This window comes from Mauremys mutica, chromosome 13 (assembly GCF_020497125.1).
Source record: "Mauremys mutica isolate MM-2020 ecotype Southern chromosome 13, ASM2049712v1, whole genome shotgun sequence".
Lineage (NCBI taxonomy): Eukaryota > Metazoa > Chordata > Testudines > Geoemydidae > Mauremys > Mauremys mutica.
In genome coordinates this window covers 38,687,905-38,709,338 of record NC_059084.1, presented here as the reverse complement: position 1 = coordinate 38,709,338, position 21,434 = coordinate 38,687,905, and the positions used below count along the sequence as shown (strand labels likewise).

The window sequence follows — 21,434 nt, the reverse complement described above, 5'->3', positions numbered from 1 at the left end:
CCACTACACCTTCCATTTTATGGATGGGGAACAGAAGCACAGACACACTCTGGGCCAGATTTTTAAAGGTATTTAGGTGCCTAACTCACATGGGAAAATGCTTTAAAATTGGTCAACAAAAGCCATATTTTTAAATGTAAGTACTTGTCTAGGAGATTTTTGAAAAGCATGCAGGTGTTTCATATAAAGCAATTTAAATGAGTTTTATGCACTGAGATACTTTTGAAAATCCTACTGGGTTCTTAACGACATCACCCTATGTTACTTACCCTTGGTTGCGCAAGAAGTCCATAACGGATCAGGGAATGGCACAATGGTCCCCCAGCTTCAAAGCACACACCCTAACCACTGGACCATTCTCTCTGCCTAATAGTACTCCCTATCATGTTCTCCCTACATCCATATTAGACAGCACCTGGAAGCAAAACAAAGCCAGGCACATGCATGACTAAATGTCTTTTCTTTGGGGCAGGGATTGTCTCTAACCATGTGTAGGTATAGCACCCAGCACAATGAGACCCTAGTCTTGGTTGAGACCTTCCTGTAATTTAAAAAAAAAATTTGGAGCAGATCTAGCAGAGAAAGGTCTAACACAATCTAATGGCTGGAGGTTGAAGCTAGACAAATTCAAACTGGAAATAAAGGGTAAATTTTTAACAGTGACTGTATATAACCATTGGAACTACTTACCAAGCATCATGGTGGATTCTCCTTCACTGACAATTTTGAAATCAAGAGTGGATGTTTTTTTTCCCTAAAAAATCTGTTCTAGAAATTCTTTTGGGGGCAGTTGTCTGGCCTGTGCTACACAGAAGATCAGACCAGATAATCAAAATGTTCCCTTCTGGCCTTGGAATCTATGCATAAGGTGCCTAAACCCAATCTAAACTGGGTGCCTTACTCCCTTAGGTTCTTTTGACAGTCCCAGCCAATAATAACAGGGCTCAAGACACAAATAGTGAGTTTCCTATCATCATTTATTTTGTTTTCCAGAGGGCACTGCTTTCAAAGGTGTTTCAGGCACTATTTGAACCCCACTGAGTAACCAGTGCTTATACTGTTCCATTCTGGCTGGTGTCCATCTCCCAGACTGATATGTCCCTGGTGACCATGTTTTCCATGTTCTGCTACTTGGCATTATGGGGTGCTCTAGACTATTATTATTTTAAATGTGTGCTTTAAACCCAATAAAAACAAGGATTTTTGAGTAAAAGAACTCCTGTGTGTACCAATCATTTATAAGATGGAGGAGCTATGTCCCCATTAATTTACGCCTGTAAAACAAAGACTAGTTACCATACTTATGAGTAACAGGAGGAGACCCCTGTTCAAGACTCTTCTGTATATCGCACAGGGATATAAACAACAATAAACAACAAAAAACAAAAGAAGCATGATAAAGTTACATGAGTTGGCATCTCTGCCACTGCAGCACTGATTTTTTAACCCTGAGAACTTCTGAAAGTTTGGTCACTAGTTCTGAGACGCACCATCTGAGAACAACCTGAGAACTTTTGAAAGTTTTGGTCACCATTTCTGATGTTTAAATGGGATCTGAGCGCTTCTGAATAAAAGGCCTCATTTTTTGATTCAGAGCCTTTTTGAAAGTCTGTCTCTAAATGCACAATATAACCCAACAGAGAAGAACATGAAATGGCAAACATAATTGAAAAGATCAGTATTTATTCATGAACAATTCACATACAGAAAAGAGGTGACATCTACTGAATGAACAAATTAATACAAACTATTCACTCAGCCTTGCTACTTGATTTTCACCAGGATTAGCCAACTGGCCAGATCAAATGAATCATACATACTCTACAAATCAACTCTATTTTCATTTTGTTCAAAAATGTAGGTGCCAACTGAACTTAGACACCTACAGCATTCAGGGGCAGCTGATTGGGGGTTTTGTGAATATCAGTGAGGCCCGACTCTGGGCTTTAGATGTTTAAAGTGACAATTAAGTGACTAAATCATTTCATGACTCTATCACTTGGTGAATCTACCATAGATTTCTCTGTTCACACAGTTCCATTGCAATATCTGAGAAACAGAAGGGGATCATTTCATCACAAATTGTCCCATGATAACAAACACGGGGGAAGAGTTAAGGGTAAACTTTGAAAATGATCTTTCGCAATTCTTTACATCTGAGTACCATTGTGCAGCTGCTACATTCTCTTAAGACTGTAAGATGTGGACAAATTAGGAAAAGTCCACAGGAGAGCAACAAAAATGATTAAAGGTCTAGAAAACATGACCTATGAGGGAAGGTTGAAAAAATTGGGTTTGTTTAGTCTGGAGAAAAGAAGACTGAGAGGGGACATGATAACAGTTTTCAAGTACATAAAAGGTTGTTACAAGAAGGAGGGTGAAAAATTGTTCTCCTTAACCTCTGAGGATAGGACACAAAGCAATGGGCTTAAATTGCAGGAAGGGTGGTTTACATTGGACATTAGGAGAAACTTCCTGTCAGGGTAGTTGAGCAGTGAAACAAAGTGCCTAGGGAGGCTGTGGAATCTCGGTCATTGGAGGGGTTTATAAGAACAGGTTAGAAAAACACCTGTCAGGAATGGTCTAGATAATACTTAGTCCTGCCTTGAGTGCAGGACACTGGACAAGATGACCTGCTGAAGTCCCTTTGAGTCCTACACCTCTATGATTCTATGATTTGTGTGGGTCACTCACATAAACAACTAAACAAATTTCATTATTCATTCTGAAACAAGCAGGGCCAGATTCACCCCGAAGTAACCCATTGTCTTACCAAGAGTGATACTGGGGACAGATTTGGAAAAGCTTCACAGTAGTTAGATTACTGGATTGTATTTCCTTTCCAGCTGCTCTCTGGACATCCCTGCCATGCCCTTCCAGGAAAAGTGCTTGAAATTTCAATGAAGGACGCTCACTGAGAAACCACCAAATCTGCCATCAGGGGCCATCCACATTGTGTGGACACTAATTTGTCTACACAAGGGTCTGCAGGAGAGGTAGGCATGACAAAAAGGTGGGGCTGAGCACATGGCATAGTGGTCAGAGATGCTAATTAATGGCAGGGTTCTTCTGTGTGCAGGGGGGCTGACCATGGACATATTTAAGGCAGGCTTGTGAGAGAAAGAGGGCAAGGTGAGAGTAGACTCTGCCTGGGCTGAAGTGCTGTTGAGCCTGAGACTCACAGAAGGAGTGAGATCAGACTAAGGGAGGCATCGTCTCAAGAATCAGGTTATTTTTCAAAGCTCTGTAACTCTCAAGTGCTTTCTAGGAAAGCTTCTGCAGCTAAGAGATTCCTCTGCTAACCCTGTGTTCCTTTCTTTCCAGCCATACGATGCCCAAAGGCATCAAACTCAAGGCCCAGAGAGCCTAGGTGGAACTCTGGGGAAGCACATGTAAGTGACTCTGGGGCTCGGGAGGCCTCAAGCACAGGTTTGGAGGTTTAGGGCAGCTGGACGTGGTCCCACAGTCCCAGGAAGAGAAGCTGATCGCAGGAGAGTGTTTTGAAGCCCCAGTGCTGGAAGCAGCGACTGGACTCTACCCAGACCCAGCTGGCATGGAAGCACTGGCAGCTCAGGGACTGGGTCTACTCGCCACAGATTGGTGATTGCCCAGTGGAATATTGGGCCAGTTTGTAACCCTACGTTTAATCCCTGCTGCGAACAGCCTTCCCCTTGGTGTGTTGTAATGAACATATCTCCCCTGACATCAGCGGGAGAAGCTCTCCCACCAACATAGTGCTTTACACGCAAGCACTTATGTTGGTGTAACTTACGTTGCTCGGGGGGAGTGTTTGGAATATTTACACCCCTGAGTGACATACGTTTTGCCAACATAAGCTGTAATGTAGACATAGCAACATACAACCACCACAATAATTAAATCACTTATGCATGTCCACACTATGCTCCTTGTGTTGGCAGTGCATATCTGCACCAGGAGCACACCCTCAGCAGGAGCGCTTGCACTGATTTAACTGTCAATGTGGGGCATTGTGGGCAGTAGTTTCCCCAGGAATTGAAATTGGGGGGGTATTCGAATTTATGGGTGGGGTGTCAGGGCCGATGAGATATATAAGAGAGATATGAATAAAGTAAGTGTTTTGTTAGGATAATGCAAATTTAACATAAGGATAATGCAAGTTACACCAAAACACATAACAGGTCTAGATTTCTATATATATATATATATATATATATATATATATATATATATATATATATATATATATATATATTTTAAATGTATTTAATTTAAATTGACTTTTGAAAAGTAAGCCATCATGGGATAAGAGGGAAGTCCTCCCATGGATCAGTAACTCGTTAAACTATAGGAAATAAAGGGGAGGAATAAATTATCAGTTTTCAGAATGGAGAGAGATAAATAGTAGTATCCCAGAGGGGTCGGTACTGGGACCATTGCTGTTCAACATACTCATAAATGATCTGGAAAAAGGAGTAAACAGTGAGCTGGCAAAATTTGCAGATGATACAAAACTATTCAAGATAGTTAAGTCCCAGGCAGATGGTGAAGAGTTACAAAGGGATCTCACAAAACTGGGTGACTAGGCAACAAAATGGCAGATTAAATTCAATCCTGATAAATGCAAAGTAACACACATTGGAAAACAATTTCAGTTATACATACAAAATGAAGGAATCTGAATTAGCTGTTAACACTGAAGAAAGAGATCTTGGAGTCATTGTGGATAGTTCTCTGAAAACATACACTCAACGTGCAGCAGCAGTCAAAAAAGCAAACAGAATGTTGGGAATCATTAAGAAAGGGATAGATAATAAGACAGAAAATATTATATTGCCTCTATATAAATCCATGGTATGTGTACACCTTGAATACTGTGTGCAGATCTGATCACCCCATCCCAAAAGAGAGATATTGGAAATGGAAAAGGTACAGAGATGGGCAACTAAAATGATTAGGGGTATGAAACAGGAGAAGAAATTAAAATGACTGGGAATTTTCAGTTTAGAAAAGAGACGACTAAGGGATGATATGGTAGAGATCTATAAAATCTTGACTAGTGTGAAGAAAGTAAATAAGGAACTGTTATTTAATCCTTCACATAACACAAGAACTAGCAGTCACCCAATGAAATTAATAGGCAGCAGGTTCCAAAAAAATAAAAGGAAGTACTTATTCACACAACATAGAGTGAACCCGTGGAACTCTTTGCCAGGGGATGCTGTGAAGACCAAAACTATAACAGGATTGAAAAAAGAACTAGATAAATTCCTGGAGAATAGGTCCATCAGTGGCTATTAGCCAGGATGGGGAGGGATGCAACACCATGCTCTGAGTATCCCTAACCTGTTTGCCAGAAGCTGGGAAATGGCAACAGGGGATGGACCATCTTTGATGATTCCCTGTTCTGTTCATTCCCTCTGAAGCACCTGGCCTTGACCACTGTTGGAAGACAGGATACTGGGTTATATGGACCATTGGTCTAACCCAGTATGACCATTCTAATGTAAAAATTAATTATAATAAAAATATGTTTAGTACAGTAACTCCCCAACATAATGACCTCTCAGGATAGCAACGATGTGAGATAACAACATTGGCAAATAATGCATTTTAAAAATCTTGGTCTACTAGGAAACATATTTATATAAGTTTCCATTCCCAGTCACAAATCTAGCATTCTGGAGCAAAGTCACTAAAATATAGTCCAACAAACAAATGTTTATTTAACGTGCCCCTCACTTTTCCCTTCACCGCATCCCACTCACCGGTGTTGTCCTTGGTTAGTGGAGACTCAGAGTTCAGAGGTGCTTTCACGTGAGTACACCTCCCAGGTCGGGGGCAAGAAGGCACCTTGCTTGTTCCTCCAGCTGCTCACTGTTTTCTCTGGCAACAGCTGTTCATTGTGCCACCTTTCACTCCACCACTCTGCTTCCTATGGCCCTGTGCAGTCACCTTCTTCTGCCACCTGCCACTGTGACCTCTGCGAATTGGTCTCTTGAGGTTCCACCCAGCTCTCAGTGATTTCAGCTGAGCTCTCAGTGTGGGAACCTCGCTGCTAGTGCAGTCTGGGCTGTCTCTTACACAAAAACACTGTATTCACAGGAACACTGTCCCCACAGCAGGACTAAGCACTTAGACCTGATTAGCAGTGATTTCAGCTGCAGTGGTCACTTAACAGAACAAAAGACTATCTATGGAGCCTAATCAGCTTTGTCTTTAAACAGTGGCGAGGGACAGGTCCCCACCCTCTCTCCTGATGCCCTCAATCAGCACAGGCTAAGTACAGTTCTACTGACCTTTACTCATACAATAAGAACAACATTTCATCCCCCTCCCCCACATTCATGTGATTTGTAACCCAACCCCAGCCAAAATCTATCACTTGGGCAACACAGCTCTGTTTGCTGGATACCTAGGTAGATTAGGTGTGAATGTAAATACAATCTGGTCCTGAAGCCCTTCCCCCCAGCTCATCACTAGCTCTCAGGGTGAGCTCATTTAGACTTTGCTTACAAATCATCATTTGTAATTATTAGGTTGGCCAACATCACTGAAATGAATGCACTGACATTGTCATTAAAAACAACAGCTGTATAAGGAAGCTAGTCTATGTTCATGCTTTTCAAATCTATTATACTTTTTCAGATACATGTATTTTGTCATACACTGTATATGCTTTTAAAGTATGTATTAATGTTTCAATTTCAATTCAAATTTCCAAACAGTGACTAAATTGGCATGTTTCAGAGTAGCAGCCATGTTAGTCTGTATCCAGAAAAAGAACAGGAGTACTAACAAATGTATTTGAGCATAAGCTTTCGTGGGCTACAGCCCACTTCATCGGATGCATAGAATGGAACATATAGTGAGGAGATAAATATACAGATACAGAGAACATGAAAAGGTGGGAGTTGCCCAACCAACTCTAAGAGGCTAATTAATTAAGATGAGCTATTGTCAGCAGGAGAAAAAAAAACTTTTAGAGTAATAATCAAGATGGCCCATTTAAGACAGTTTGACAAGAAGGTGTGAGCATACTTAACATGGGGAAATAGATTCAATGTGTGTAATAGCTCAGGCATTACCAGACTCTATTTAAGCCTAAATTGATTGTATCTAGTTTGCATATTAATTCAAGTTCAGCAGTTTCTCATTGGAGTCTGTTTTTGAAGCTTTTCTGTTGCAAAATTGCCACCTTTAAATCTGTTACTGAATGGCCAGAGAGGTTGAAGTGTTCTCCTACTGGTTTTTGAATGTTATGATTCCTGATGTCAGATTTGTGTCCATTTATTCTTTTGCATAGAGACTGTCCAGTTTGGCCAATGTACATTGCAGAGGGGCATTGCTGGCACATGATGGCATATATCACATTGGTAGATGTGCAGGTGAATGAGCCCCTGATGGTGTGGCTGACGTGATTAGGTCCTATTATGGTGTCACTTGAATAGATATGTGGACAGAATTGGCATCAGGCTTTGTTGCAAGGATAGATCCTGGGTTAGTGTTTTTGTTGTGCGGTGTGTGGTTACTGGTGAGTATTTGCTTCAGGTTGGGGGTGCTGTCTGTAAGCGAGGACAGGTCTGTCTCCCAAGATCTGTGAGAGTGAGGGATCATCTCTCAGGATAGGTTGTAGATCTTTGATGATGCGCTGGAGAGGTTTTAGTTGGGGGCTGAAGGTAACAGCTAGTGGTGTTCTGTTATTTTCTATGTTGGGCCTGTCTTGTAGTAGGTGACTTCTGGGTACTCTTCTGGCTCTGTCAATCTGTTTTTTCACTTCAGCAGGTGGGTATTGTAGTTTTAAGAATGCTTGATAGAGATCTTGTTGGTGTTTGTCTCTGTCTGAGGGATTGGAGCAAATGCGGTTGTATCTTAGAGCTGGCTGAAGACAGTGGATTGTGTGGTGTGTCCTGGATGGAAGCTGGAGGCATGTAGATAAGTATAGCTGTCAGTCGGTTTCTGGTATAGGGTGGTGTTTATATGACCATTGCTTATTAGCACAGCAGTGTCAATGAAATGGACCGCTTGTGTGGATGGGTCTAGGCTGAGGTTGATGGTGGGATGGAAATTGTTGAAATCATGGTGAAATTCCTCAAGGGCTTCTTTTCCATGGGTCCAGATGACGAAGATGTCATCAACGTAGAGTAGGGGCATTAGGGGACGAGAGCTAAGGAAGCGTTGTTCTAAGTCAGCCATAAAAATGTTGGCATACTATTGGGCCATGCGGGTACCCATAGCAGTGCCACTGACTTGAAGGTATATATTGTCCCTAAATGTGAAATAGTTGTGAATGAGGACAAAGTCGCAAAGTTCAGCCACCAGGTTTGGCATGTAACTAGTTCACAAAACTGGGGGGAGGGGTGTTGGGGAAGTTCGGGGGGGGTGTAGGGAAATCGCTGATTGTGGGATGGCTTCTGAAAGGCAGCAAAAGTTGATGTAAGAATGCAGTGTCTAAATCAACTCTGCATCGAGCTGACTACATTGAAATAAGCGCTATGCCTCTCATGGAGGTAGAATTATTAAGTCAGTATAGTGGGTGAGTTAATCAGTGGGAGCTACATTTTAGTGTGGATGCCGATAGAATTAGGTCAACGAAAGCTGCCTTAAGTTGACCAAACCCTATAGTGTTGACCAGGCCTCAGTAAGTTTCTCAGACCTGAAGAAGGGCTCGGTGTAACATCAAAAACATGTCTATCTCGCCAATAGAAGTGGGTCCAGTAAAAGATATTACCACACCCACCTTGTCTCTCTGCTTCCATGAATGTAAGTTTCAAATCAATCTTAGGATATTTTATTTTTAAAATATATTTTCTGAAAAGAAACAGTTGGAAACTGTTTCCATTTAAGTCAATGGGAAGTTTGGTTTCAAGGGGAGCAGAATGTGGCCTAAATAGTGATTTATTCTTCACTTCCAGTTCCCAGTAGCCAATACAGGATTACAATTCAACTTTGGGATACCACTGGAATACAGAAAACTCCTGCATTCATGGAGTTGCTTCCCATGCTGCTGACTTTTGACTTCAGTTTCTTTTAATCTACATTATCTAGCCATGATTAACCTGACTTTTCCCTACCTTTTCCAAGAAAAATTCTGAAATCTGAAAAATAAACAAATAAACAAACAAAACCTCCAATTTTTTAAATGGAATCTTTCCCTCCAATTATACATTATTTCCCTTTGTATCAGTGCCAAAATGGGGAAAGTAGAAAAGAGAGGCATGAGAGTTAAAAATGATAAAAATGGGGTGGATGGATGGGAAGAAAAAAACATTGAACATGAAAAGTTTTCCAAATTTTTCATTTTTCAACCAGAAAAATAATTCACAAAACTCAAAGAGCTCGGTATTCAAGATTGTCTTATCTTATTATGACACAGAGGTGATGATTTGGTGCTGGAGGAAGCCTGACGAAGCTTCTGATTTTCTTTTCTTTTTCTGTTTGTTTGTTGTTACCCCATCTTCCTCCCAAATCTAGGAATGATGAATGGCAACAGTCACAAAAGGATGCTTTTGATGTTGGTCATTTTGATTTGTTTTTTCTACAATTCTTCCCTCTTGCAAAACAAAAGGTCTGTGAAAATGGATTTGTTTCCTTCACAAAATATTTTTGATTTTTGAAACAACAATATTTTATGAAAGAAACAAATCCATTGTGCTTCCATGGTGCCAAATGCAATGGTGCTTCAAAATAACACTTAGGACCCGTCTTCACTAAAGGGATCATAGCAGCAGAGCTATGGCTCCATATCTAGTCTGTCATAACCCTGTAGTGTAGTGTAGATGCATCCTACAATGATAGAAATGTTTTTCCAAGGCTGTAGGAACACCACCTCCCTAAGCAATGGAAGCTAGGTTGATGGAAGCATTCTTCCACTGACCTAGCTGGGTGTACACCAGGGTTAGGTTGTCATAGCTATGGTACTCTGGAGTGTGAATTTTTCACATCCCTGAGTGCCGTAACTATATCAACCTAAATTTTAAGTGTAGCACCTTACCTAGAAAATTTTGGACAGAATGGGGGGGTAACTGGCTTGGCAGCAGCACTGGTCAGCAAGATCTGGGAGTTATGACAGATCACATCCCCAACATGAGTCAACAATTCAATGCTGTTGCAAAAAAAGCAAATGCAAGTTTAGCTTCCATTAACAGAGGCATAGCATGCAAGTCACAGGAGGTGATAGTATTGCTTTGCCCAGGAGTGGTTAGGCCTCAGTTGGAGTACTGTGTCCAGTTTTGGTCACCACTGTATATAAAAGATATAGAGAAACTGGAAAGGACCAAGAGGTGAGTGACAAAAATAATCAAAGGGATGGAATACAAGTCATATGAGCAAAGGCTGAAGGAACTGGATATGCTTAGTTTGCAAAAGAGGAGATTAAGGGGAATATGATAGCAGACTTCAAATACTTGAAAGGCTTTTCACAAAATGTTGTTCTCTCTTGACACAAAGGGCAGGACAAGAGCTAATGGGTTCAAACTGCAGCACAGCAGATTTAGATTAAAGCTCAGGGAAAACTCCCTTACTGTAAGAATGGTAGGGAAATGGAACAGACTGCCTAGGGAAGTCATGGAAGCTCCTTCACTGGAGGTTTTCAAGAAGAGGCTGGACAGCCATCTGTCTCGGATGGTTTAGATACAAGAAATACCACATCGTGGCAGGGGATTAAACTAGATGACTCTTGAGATCCCTTCTAACCCTATGGTTCTATGATTCTAGCTCTAGTGATGTTTGCAGTTTTGTTCAGGTGAAAGTTAACAGTTCCCTTTGGATGAAGTAAAACAATTCCAAAATAGATGCATCTTGATGCCAAATTCAGGCCTAGATTGGGCCTTGGATTCCTCTGAAGGACTGAGGAGAAGAAATCCCTTTTTAGCACCCTGTATTGGCATCAGCCAGGGAACGAAGAACTGGCCTAAGTGCAAACTGACCCTCATGTCCCCCACAATATCAACTGTCCTTGTAATGGAGAAGTTTTCATCTACACCAGGGAAGTGGCAATAAGAGGCCAGGTAGGTAGATTTTTGTTCTCCCTTTGTAGTATGCGCAGAGGACTCCACAGCCAACAAAACAGAATCTTTAGCCAAGTTCTTTGAACAAGTAACGTGTAAAGTAGTATTGATCCTGAATTGGACTATGTAATGTACATTAGTATGTTAACATTTTATTGTAACGTTGCCTTAATAAAAAGTTTTAAAAATAAATAAATAAATCAAGTACCTACCAGGGTCTCCAGCCTGCACTGAAGCCTGTGCCACCCCATCCACACCACTGGTTTTAGCTGTGCTAGTGTGGACGTCTCAATCCATGCTGCAGTCACACCTCAGACTGCAATGTAGATGTACCCTCACTGGAGCGAGGCTAGCTCCAGTGAGGGTATGTGTACACAGCATTCCAAGGCTGGCTAGGCTCACCTGAGTGGAGTAACCTGAGTGCACTAACTCAAGCTAACCCTTGCAATGAAGACAAGCCTTTCCCATATTCATTGTCACAATATTCTGTGAGGTAGAGAAATGCTATTAACCCCATTTTACAGATGGGTAACTAGGACACTGAGAGACTAAAGGAAAAAATTTCAAAAATGCCTAAAGGTCAGATTGTTACAGGTATTTAGGTACCTAAAAATTCACATAGACACCTACTGAGATTTTCAAAAGCACCTAAGCAGGTCCGGTGACTAAGGTCAGCTTAGTCATTTGTAAATAAATTATGATGTCTGGGGCTTTGAAAGGGGATTAAATGGGATAGGCACCCAAATGTCTTTGAATGTAAATTGAGCACCTCCCATAGACTATTTTGAAAATTCCAGATGCAATATGCTGGCCATTTCCAAAATCTGCTCTCTTCCCATTTGAGGAGTGTCATTTGCTGTTTTATGATTATTTTATAGGGAGGGAGATCAAAGGCTGAAGGAGATTAAAGAGACACACTCCCTGAATAGAGGAAAAGCTAGTTTGGTGAGAGGGTTTGGGTAGAGAAACTACCCCCCCACCCACACACACACACACAGACCTTCAGTGGTTGGGAGTTCCTGAAGGAAGCTTAGCCTACCTAAGAGTTTTGCCAAAGGTAGGCAGGTCTCTAGGTTAAATAAACATGTGTGTAGGCCTTTTCTCTAGTGTTCTGTACTCCTTCTGTTCAGGTTGAAAAATACTTTGTTTTAAGGCAGCTTTTTTGGGACACTGTTCACCACTGGTCACAGCTCCCTGAGGGGACACGTGCTGGTACCGAGTTCAGTTGGACCTGCTGAGTAGTCCTGGTTGATGCGCAGGGTGTTGCAGCCTAGGGAGTCTGGTCTGGGAATGGGAGAATCACAGGACTCCACCCCAGAAAGATGAAGGCTCAACACCTGATACCTGGAGATGGTGCACTCAAAACACTGTGACAGTTATTTTATTTTTTTCTCTATCTTCTGACCTTTTTGACTTTTCTCTCTTTTTTTTTCTTTTTTTGTATTGAATTTCTCTCTTTCCCCGCCTCTTTCTACTTTTTCCATTATTTTCCCTCTTTTCCTTTTTTCTCCTCTTCTTTTCTTCTCCTTTTCTCTCCTCTTTCATCCCCCCTCCCCTTTTCTCTTTTCTCTTTTAAGGGACAGGACTGGCTCCAGGCACTAGCCCAGTAAGCAGCTGCTTGGGGCGGTGTGACGGAGCGATTCTGGCGGGACCCAACTGAGAGTGCCAAATCAGGACCAATTGCTTAAACTGGGCAGTCACAGCCCTAGGCTGGGGTTTTTCCACCTCTAAGGCAAACCAAACCAGCCAGACAAAAAGGACTTTGGTCTCACCCCACTGGCTAACCACAAGTCACACAAGCAATTTCCTTAGACACTCCAGTCTCCCAGCATCACCACCAGTGCACTCGTCCTGGGGATGAATGGTTATGAAAACCAACACCCCAATAAAAGAAAAAGGTTCTCTCGATCCCAAAGGACCAAGCCCCAGACCCAGGTCAATATACACATCAGATCTTACCCACAAATCACGCTGTTGCCAATCCTTTAGAATCTAAAATCTAAAGGTTTATTTACAAAGGGAAAAAGGTAGAGATGAGAGGTAGAATTGGTTAAATGGAATCAATTACATACAGTAATGGCAAAGTTCTTAGTTCAGGCTTGCAGCAGTAATGGAGTAAACTGCAGGTTCAAATTAAGTCTCTGGAATACACCCCCCGCTGGGATGGGTCATTCAGTCCCTTGTGTAGAGCTTCAGTTTGTAGCAAAGTCCCTCCAGAGGTCAGAAGCAGGATTGAAGACAAGATGGAGATGATGCATCAGCCTTATATAGACTTTTCCAGGTGTAAGAATCTCTTTGTTCTCACTGTGGAAAATCACAGCAAAATGGAGTCTGCAGTCACATGGACAAGTCTCTGCATACCTTGCTGAGTCACAAGGCGTGTCTGCCTTCTCTCCATGGGTCAGTTGTGCAGCTGATGGTCCTTAATGGGCCATCAAGCAGGCTAAGCAGAGCTAACACCAGCTTGTCTGGGAGGCTTCCCCCAGAAGCACAGCACAAACTTGAAATACAGCATAGAGCCAACATTCATAACTTCAACTAAAAATGATACAGACATACAGACAGCATAATTATAACCAGCAACCCATAACCTGGTCTTAGACACCTTAGATGACCCCCTTTATCTAAGATTTGGTGCCACTGCAGGACCTTGGTTGCAACCCATGTTCTATAAGGTCCCAATTTATATCAATAACGTCACAGGCGGCCAGCGGTGAGGGGTGGCACGTCTGGGTCTTTGGCGGTGGGTCCCTTGGTCCCTCTTGGAGCGAAGGACCAGCTGCCGGATTGCTGCCGAAGACTGAAGCGACGGTGGTAGAGCTGCAGATCGCGATCATGGCTTTTTTTTTTTTTTTCTTGCTGCTTGGGGTGGTAAAAGCCCTGGAGCCGGCCCTGTTAAGGGAAGGTTGTTGAATGAATCTGACAAACTCTTTTTTGGTGCATTTTTTCATTCACCCTGCTTAGAAACAAATTGAAGCACACTATAGAACTTTTAATGCACTCCGCAAGGTTCTACATTGATATTTACTATGCAGAAGACTAGTGCAGGACTAATTTATACTCCAGCTTGTTGTGAACCAAATGTGCCTCTAGAAAGTTGCCTTGAGGGGTTTTAACAGGAAATTGAACCATTTTTTCTGTTCAAGTTTTTTGTGTTTCTGAAAAAATAACCCCAACATGTTCTGCTGAAAAAAATTATGGAAAAAATTTCAAATTTTTGCATGGGTGTCAGGGATATTTTGAAGCAGTTCTAGATCTGAGCCAAACCAGTGCAATGGGAATTTTGAGCACTACCTCCAGATACTGAGGGTGGCTGAATAGAAAGTTTACTTTTCTCCCAACATAGAGGTAAAGGGCCATTTTGGGGAGGGCTAGCTCAGTGGTTTAAGCAGTGGTCTGCTAAACCCAGAGTTGTGAGTTTAATCCTTGAGGGGACCATTTAGGGATCTGGAGCAAAAAAATAGTTGGGGATTGGTCCTGATTTGAGCAGCGGGTTGGACTAGATGACCTTCCAACCCTAGTCTTCTATGATTGTGAAATTCAGATCTCATGATAGTTTTTCCCTACGAGAAGAGCAGAGCATGTGCATTCAATCCATATGATAATTCTTGGGGATGAAAGGGAAAAAAAAGAACAAATATAGACCACAATTCATCACAGAATTTAAAAATGAATCTACTTTAAGCATGTGATTAGTCTAATTGAAGTCAGTGGGACTCATGACCTGCTAAAGGCTCAGCACCTATTTGAGTGTCTTCCTGAATCAGGATCATAAAATCTACAGGAGTGTGAACAGTGTGTTACCTGCTTTGTAATGACCTTGACTTGACTGACACCACTGCTCTCCCACAGACAGTCAGATTTCCAATAACATACAACTGGAAGGAACCACAACATGTGTCCCATGCAGTGTTTGAACCTTAGAATTTCAGACCCCCCCAAGCAGTGATTGGAGCATCTGGGTCAGGGCTGGTTGTGGGGCAGTGAGAAGGTTCCACTCACTGCTGAATTTGGCTAGTGTCACTGTACAGTTCCTAGAACTATGTTTGATGCTGCTTGGATGCAGCTAATGAGACTGAGTCCCCTTGGTACCAAGCTGAGTCAGTTTCTAACATTGGTAACAGTGACCTTTGGGAAATGGATGAGCAACAATGTAACCAATACCCTCTGCTCTGCCACTCCGTCAGAGGTCACTGGCTACCAGTACATAGGGAAGTGGGGAGAGACTGATGGAAAGTTCTTCTAAAGACACACATGTGTTTTCCAAAAGAGGTCAAAGCAGGGAGGAGGCCAGAGAGAGGAGTGTGTCTTACTGGAATTGTGGACTAATGGACCTTGCTCGCATTGTGTCTTTGCTCCCGAAGGAGGTAGAACTCTCTTATTCATTTTACCAGGCCTTTTTCCCTGTTAGCTTTACCAAAAATAATATTCTTTATAGTTTGGGCTGTGTCAAAAGAAGAGGCTGAGAGACCATACCTGGTATATGCAACTTTAATATTCTTATCCTTAGTCATTCTAAGGCTCCATGAAGCAGTTCAATGCCCGGTCTGACGTGTTTGACTGAGCTACAAGAAGTTATCTTTCATGACCTGAGACTACAAAACTGATGCCCATGAGTAACTTAATTCATGCAGGTAATCCTGTTGTCATCATGTGAATGAGATTACACATGTTTATAAACTTTACATCATCTCATGCAGCTGTTACATGCAACTGAAGATTGATAGATAAGTATAGGCAAAAGTATAGGCTAGGCATGACTTTTTCTGTGAAAGTTTCTTTTATTGGAAAATTCTGATTGGTTGAAACTCAAATGTTCACAAAAATGTGATGCCTAAACTTTTCTCAGGAAATTTTGAAAATCACAGCCTGAAACCAAAGTTTTATACCTTACTTTTTCATGTCTCACCACAATAGATAGATAGATAGATAGATAGATAGATAGATAGATAGATTGTATGGGGATATACTTTGGGATCCTGTGTTTGAATATGTGAGTTTCTCCACAGGTGTTAGTTAGTGAGTCCAGGGTGTATTTCACAGTAATTGCTGTGTGTAAGTGTTGTAATTTTTATGTGCTTGTGAAAGTCCCTGGGTATATTTATAACAAATGTGTGTTGGAAAAAATGAGAGTACATTTGCAGTGTGTGTGGGGGGGGGTATTTGTGAGTCTGGCTGTGATTGTGTTACAGGGCCTGCAACAGTATCTTTGCACCTGTCGATGCATATGTTTTAGGAAGCGTGTGCAATGTATATGTATTGGTGTGTGTGTAGTGTCTCTGACCCTGTGTACATGCATGCTTTTCAATATGTTCATAAATTGCACGTTTGCTTTGTTTGTGTGTTAAAGGTAACACATTTTTGCTTAGGTCTTCCTATCAATCAGTGTGCCCCTAAGTCTTCCTATGTACAGTTGTGTGTGCACGCAGATGTGTATTTGGTGCATTTGTGCATGAGGTTTCAAAAATAGCCAAAACAAACAATAGCCCTGTTTTAGAGATAGAGAAATGAAACAGCCAGAAATAGAACATGTAAAATGAGATTTAATTTGATATACTAGCCACTGGGGAACCTCATTTTTAGTAAAGCCATCTTAGATTTACACCAAAATAACTGAGAGCAGACTCTGTCTCATTAAGTTATCTAGGGAGGTGGTGGAATCTCCTTCCTTAGAGGTTTTTAAGGTCAGGCTTGACAAAGCCCTGGCTGGGATGATTTAGTTGAGGATTGGTCTTGCTTTGAGTTGATCCTGCTCCTGAGGTCCCTTCCAACCCTGATATTCTATGATTCTATGATTCTAAGTTTCAGTGGACAGTGTTTTGCCTTTTACAGTAGAACCTCATAGTTACGAACACCTCAGGAACAACAGAGGTTGTTCATAACTCGGAAATGTTCATAACTGAACAAAATGTTATGGTTGTTCTTTCAAAAGTTTATACCTGAACGTTGACTGCATACTTCTGGTTCCCAATGAGGCATGTGGTTGACTGGACTGTTCATAACTATGGTGTTGGTAACTCTGAGGTTCTACTGTACTCATAAAACAGAAAAAAAACGTGTTTATTGATATTTCAGAAGTCAACTGGACTATTTTGGGGAATAATATTAGTCATCTGTATTAGTGTTGGCAGAAAAGTGGTGAAATTGGACAGAGAAAACAGGATTTATAAAAAAAATGTTTTCTTATACTTGTATTCATTTTTTTAAAAAATCCTGGAAAAAATGTAAAAAATTCTCAAGATTTTTTTCAAATTTTTCTTCATGGTTCAAAATTTCAAATTTTGAAACACACCACCAATTCTATTAAGTGATCAAAACAGAGCAAAACACATTTATAAAATTTCTGAGAAATAATGTTTTTCCATTTTTTTTTTAAATCTAGTATTTTTCTTCATTGAGTTTTCCCTCGACAGAACTTTGTGCATTTCTTTTGTGGCCTTCCTCATATCCTTTCTCTTTTTGATTCCCAATTTCACTGTCACACTTAACATTTTAATTTTTATTTTCAGTTTCAATCAATAATGTATGTTCTACCTGTAATTCCTCAAGCACCAGAATCTGCTACGGTCCTTCTCACAGAGTAGAACCTTAATGTCTGAGTAGAGATATCAGGTCAGAAGAACTACTGGAGTTAGGTGTTTCTCATTGTAAGGGGAATGGGCAGAATCCTGGTTGGGAATTTCAAAAGATACTAAGAGAGCTAGGCATTCATTAGGTGTTTCTCACCGAACTCATGTAGGCCTTTATGAATATCCAGAATATACATTTAGTGCTTGATTCCAGAAGCATTTATCCCCAGGGTATAGTGCTCACTACCATGAACGGTTCAAATCGGTTTATTCCCCACTTGGAACTTTAGCGTCCACAAGATGGGGACCTGCATGGGCTCCTCTAAACTTAAATCCTAGTTTAGTTCTGGTAATGCTGCCACCAGCTAGAAATTCCAGTGTCTAGCACATTCCCTGTTCCCCCAAAACTTTCCCGGGGGAACACCGATCCAAACTCCTTGGATCTTAACACAAAGGGAAATAGCCCATTCCCCCACCTCCCCCTCCCTTAGCCGTTGGGAGAGATCACCTTGATTCAAACTCCTTGAATCAAAACAAAGACGGATTCACCTTCCCCCCTCCTCTTCCCCTGAGGTTCCCAACAAGGGAAGAAATCAATCAGGTTCTTAAAAGGAAAGATTTTATTAAAAGAAAGAAAGAAAGTAACACTATCTCTGTAACACCAGGATGAAAAATATTACAGGGTCTAGCTTATAAACCTAGAGGGACTCCCCTCCCCCTTTCTCAGAATAATCAAAAGTAACAGCAAACAGAAATAAAGATATTTCTCCAGCAAACACACATTTGCAAATACAGAAATTAATCACAAAACTAATCCGCCTTGCTAATACTCACTATACTGAATAGAAGGAAATATTTCAGGAAGCGTGGAGAGCCTGGATGTGTGTCTGGCCTCTCTTAATCCCAAGAGAGAACAGCCCCCAAAACAAAGAAACACAGACAAAGACTTCCCTCCTCAGAGATTTGAAATTATCTTGTCCCTTGATGGGTCCTCTGGTCAGGTGTCTGTCAGGTTCACAGAGCTTGTTAACCCTTTATAGGTAAAAGAGACATTAACCCATAACTATCTGTTTATGACAAATACAGACCTAGAGTTCTCCTAAAGCAATTCCTAGATTAGATCTTGTAGAAAAAAACTTGTCTTAATTTTAAAATTGTCAATGATGAAGAATCCTCTATGACCCTTGGTAGGGGATCCAATGTTTAATTACTCTCCTTTTAAAAAAAATTAGGCCTTATTTCTAGTCTGCTTCAACTTCCAGCTATTGGATCTTGATAGACCTTTCTTTGTTAGATGGACAAAGTAGTTGAATTTGCTACTCATGAGTGTAGACTAAGCATGGCCAACATTACTTCTACTTGGGATCCTCTTCCTGTTACAGGGATTTGGGTGCAGTTGACATTGGGGTATTCCTTGTAAACAGGAAATTGATAAAGATAAGTAGGGGACAAATGAAAAGCATAAGTACTTTTGAAGAGAGAGACCTGGACTCTGTGGAGCAATAAATGTGCTGAAGTGAAAGAAAAAGAGGAAAAAATGAGAAAAAATGGGGAAAACTCACTTTCACATTTTACTGATTTCCCTTTTTCACCCCAATATCAAAAAGGGGAAGAGATTTTTAGAGGTATGAAATGTGAGTGAAATTAACACATCACTTTCTAAATCCTTTTCAGACTTTTCTATTTGGACAAAAAGTTTTAAACAACAATAAGGTGTTTTTACTCCCAAATTTTCCTATATTTTCCCCTCACTTTTTTCAACTTTTTTTTGTCAAAATAATATTTTTCAGGGGGAGGGTGGAGTTGTTGAAAAAATGTCAGCCAGCTCTAGGTAAAACCCCATCTTCCTGCTCTGAAAAAAACAGGATCCAGGTCATTAGACCTCAGAGAGAATCTGTGTTAGATGGTATCAGTATTAGGCCTTTGACAAAAAGTTATGCAGTTCTGATTATATTTCTGTACATCTTTTAGCCAGAATATGTGACTAACTCAGTCATAAGGGCACGGGTGTCTATGCAGGTTTCTATCTATAACATCTGAGATGTGTGATTTCACATCTGTGAGAAAGTTATAGGCCAACAATCTCCTCAGAAGACATACCCTTGTCTACTGCCTTTGTTATCTCTGCAGATTCAATATAGCCATCCAATGGTGAGTGGAAATTACACCACGACATCTGGATTCATCCTCTTGGGATACTCCAACCTCACAAACCTGCAGGGTTTGCTCTTCATGGTCTTCTTGATCATCTACATGGTGATTCTGATTGGGAATGGCGTCATTGTCTTGGTCACGGTGTTGGACTCCGCCCTTCACACCCCCATGTATTTCTTCCTCAGGAACTTATCCTTTGTGGAGATCTGCTATGCCTCAATCACCCTGCCCAAGATGGTGGCCAATTGCCTGGCAGAGGATAGAAAAATCTCATTCATCGGCTGTGCTGCCCAGATGTATTTCTTACTTTTATTAGGTGGTACAGAGTGTTTTCTACTGGCGGCCATGGCCTTTGACCGCTATATTGCCATATGTAACCCCCTGCATTACACACTTATTGTGAACCACAGGGTCTGTGCTAGCGTGGTAGCCTGGTCCTGGCTTGTCAACATCCTGGTACATTGTGGGCAGACGTATTTGGTATTTTCTTTGCCTTTCTGTGAGTCTCATGAAATTAACCATTTTTTCTGTGACATCCCCCCTCTGCTGGAGCTGTCCTGTGTGGACACCTTCAGGAATAAAATAGCTGTGTTTATTGCAGCTCTGCTATTCGTAATCACCCCTTTTTTCTTCATTGTTATTTCATATATTAAAATCGTACACACAATTATGAAGATGCATTCAGCCCAGAGCAGATGCAAAGCCTTCTCCACCTGCTCCTCACACCTCACTGTAGTAACTCTATTCTATGGCTCTGCTATGATTGCATATTTAAAACCCAAGTCAAGGGGTTCAATGGACACTGACAAACTGCTTTCTCTGATTTATACCATTATGACACCGATGTTTAACCCCTTCATATATAGTCTGAGGAACAAGGAAGTGAAAATTGCCCTAAGGAAAATATTAGGTGGAAAATGATTCCATAAAATACACCACATATTCCTCAAATAATGTTCCAGATATCTCTTAATTATTCACAAGGCAATTCAGAACCCCTAAGATACATTTCTGGTTCCTCAAGAGAGATTCTAGATTTCTGAAGAGCTATTTGAGACTCCTTGGAAAATCTACCAGACATGTTATTATTATGCATTTCACATTACACAACATTGGAGACTCTCTGACAAATTGAAAAGATTCATTAAGACATGTTAAACCAGATACGTTCCCTATTCCTCAAGATTTGATTTGATTTTCATGTTCAACTCCATCATGTGTATTGGAAGGAACAGAGAAGAAAATACTATCTTGAGGGAACTAGCAAGTAGAAAGCAATTTCTTAATATTGTATTTGAATGTGTTCCACATCTTTTTTCTTGATAAAACGTAACAATTGCAATTAAAGTGGATTTGCTAAAGCAAGCATAATTGTAATAAAATAATGTACTCTGATCAAGTAAATTTTCTCTTTCTTTCTTTCTTTCTTTCTTTCTTTCTTTCTTTCTTTCTTTCTTTCTTTCTTTCTTTCTTTCTTCCTCTTCATTATAGTTTCTGGAGAATTGCATTAAAGTCTGAAACAATATGTATCTTCAAATATAAGCCAATGTGAAATATGTTTTAAATGCAGACTACATGGTATCATAAGAACATAAGATCGGCCATACCGGGTCAGACCAAAGGTCCATCTAGCTCATTATCTGTCTATCGTCAGTGGCCAATGCCAGGTGCCCCAGAGGGAGTGAACCTAATAGGCAATGATCAAGTGATCCCTCTCCTGCCA

The 21,434-nt window shown here is 40.9% G+C and overlaps 1 protein-coding gene across 1 annotated transcript; it reads left to right on the top strand.

Annotated features, from left to right (window-relative positions):
- The first annotated feature begins 19,705 nt into the window (after window positions 1–19,705).
- Window positions 19,706–20,632, top strand: LOC123348793 (olfactory receptor 10AG1-like). The gene has a single exon (XM_044986432.1). It carries the CDS (start codon window positions 19,706–19,708, stop codon window positions 20,630–20,632), a length of 927 nt encoding a protein of 308 aa, XP_044842367.1.
- The last annotated feature ends 802 nt before the right edge of the window (window positions 20,633–21,434 follow it).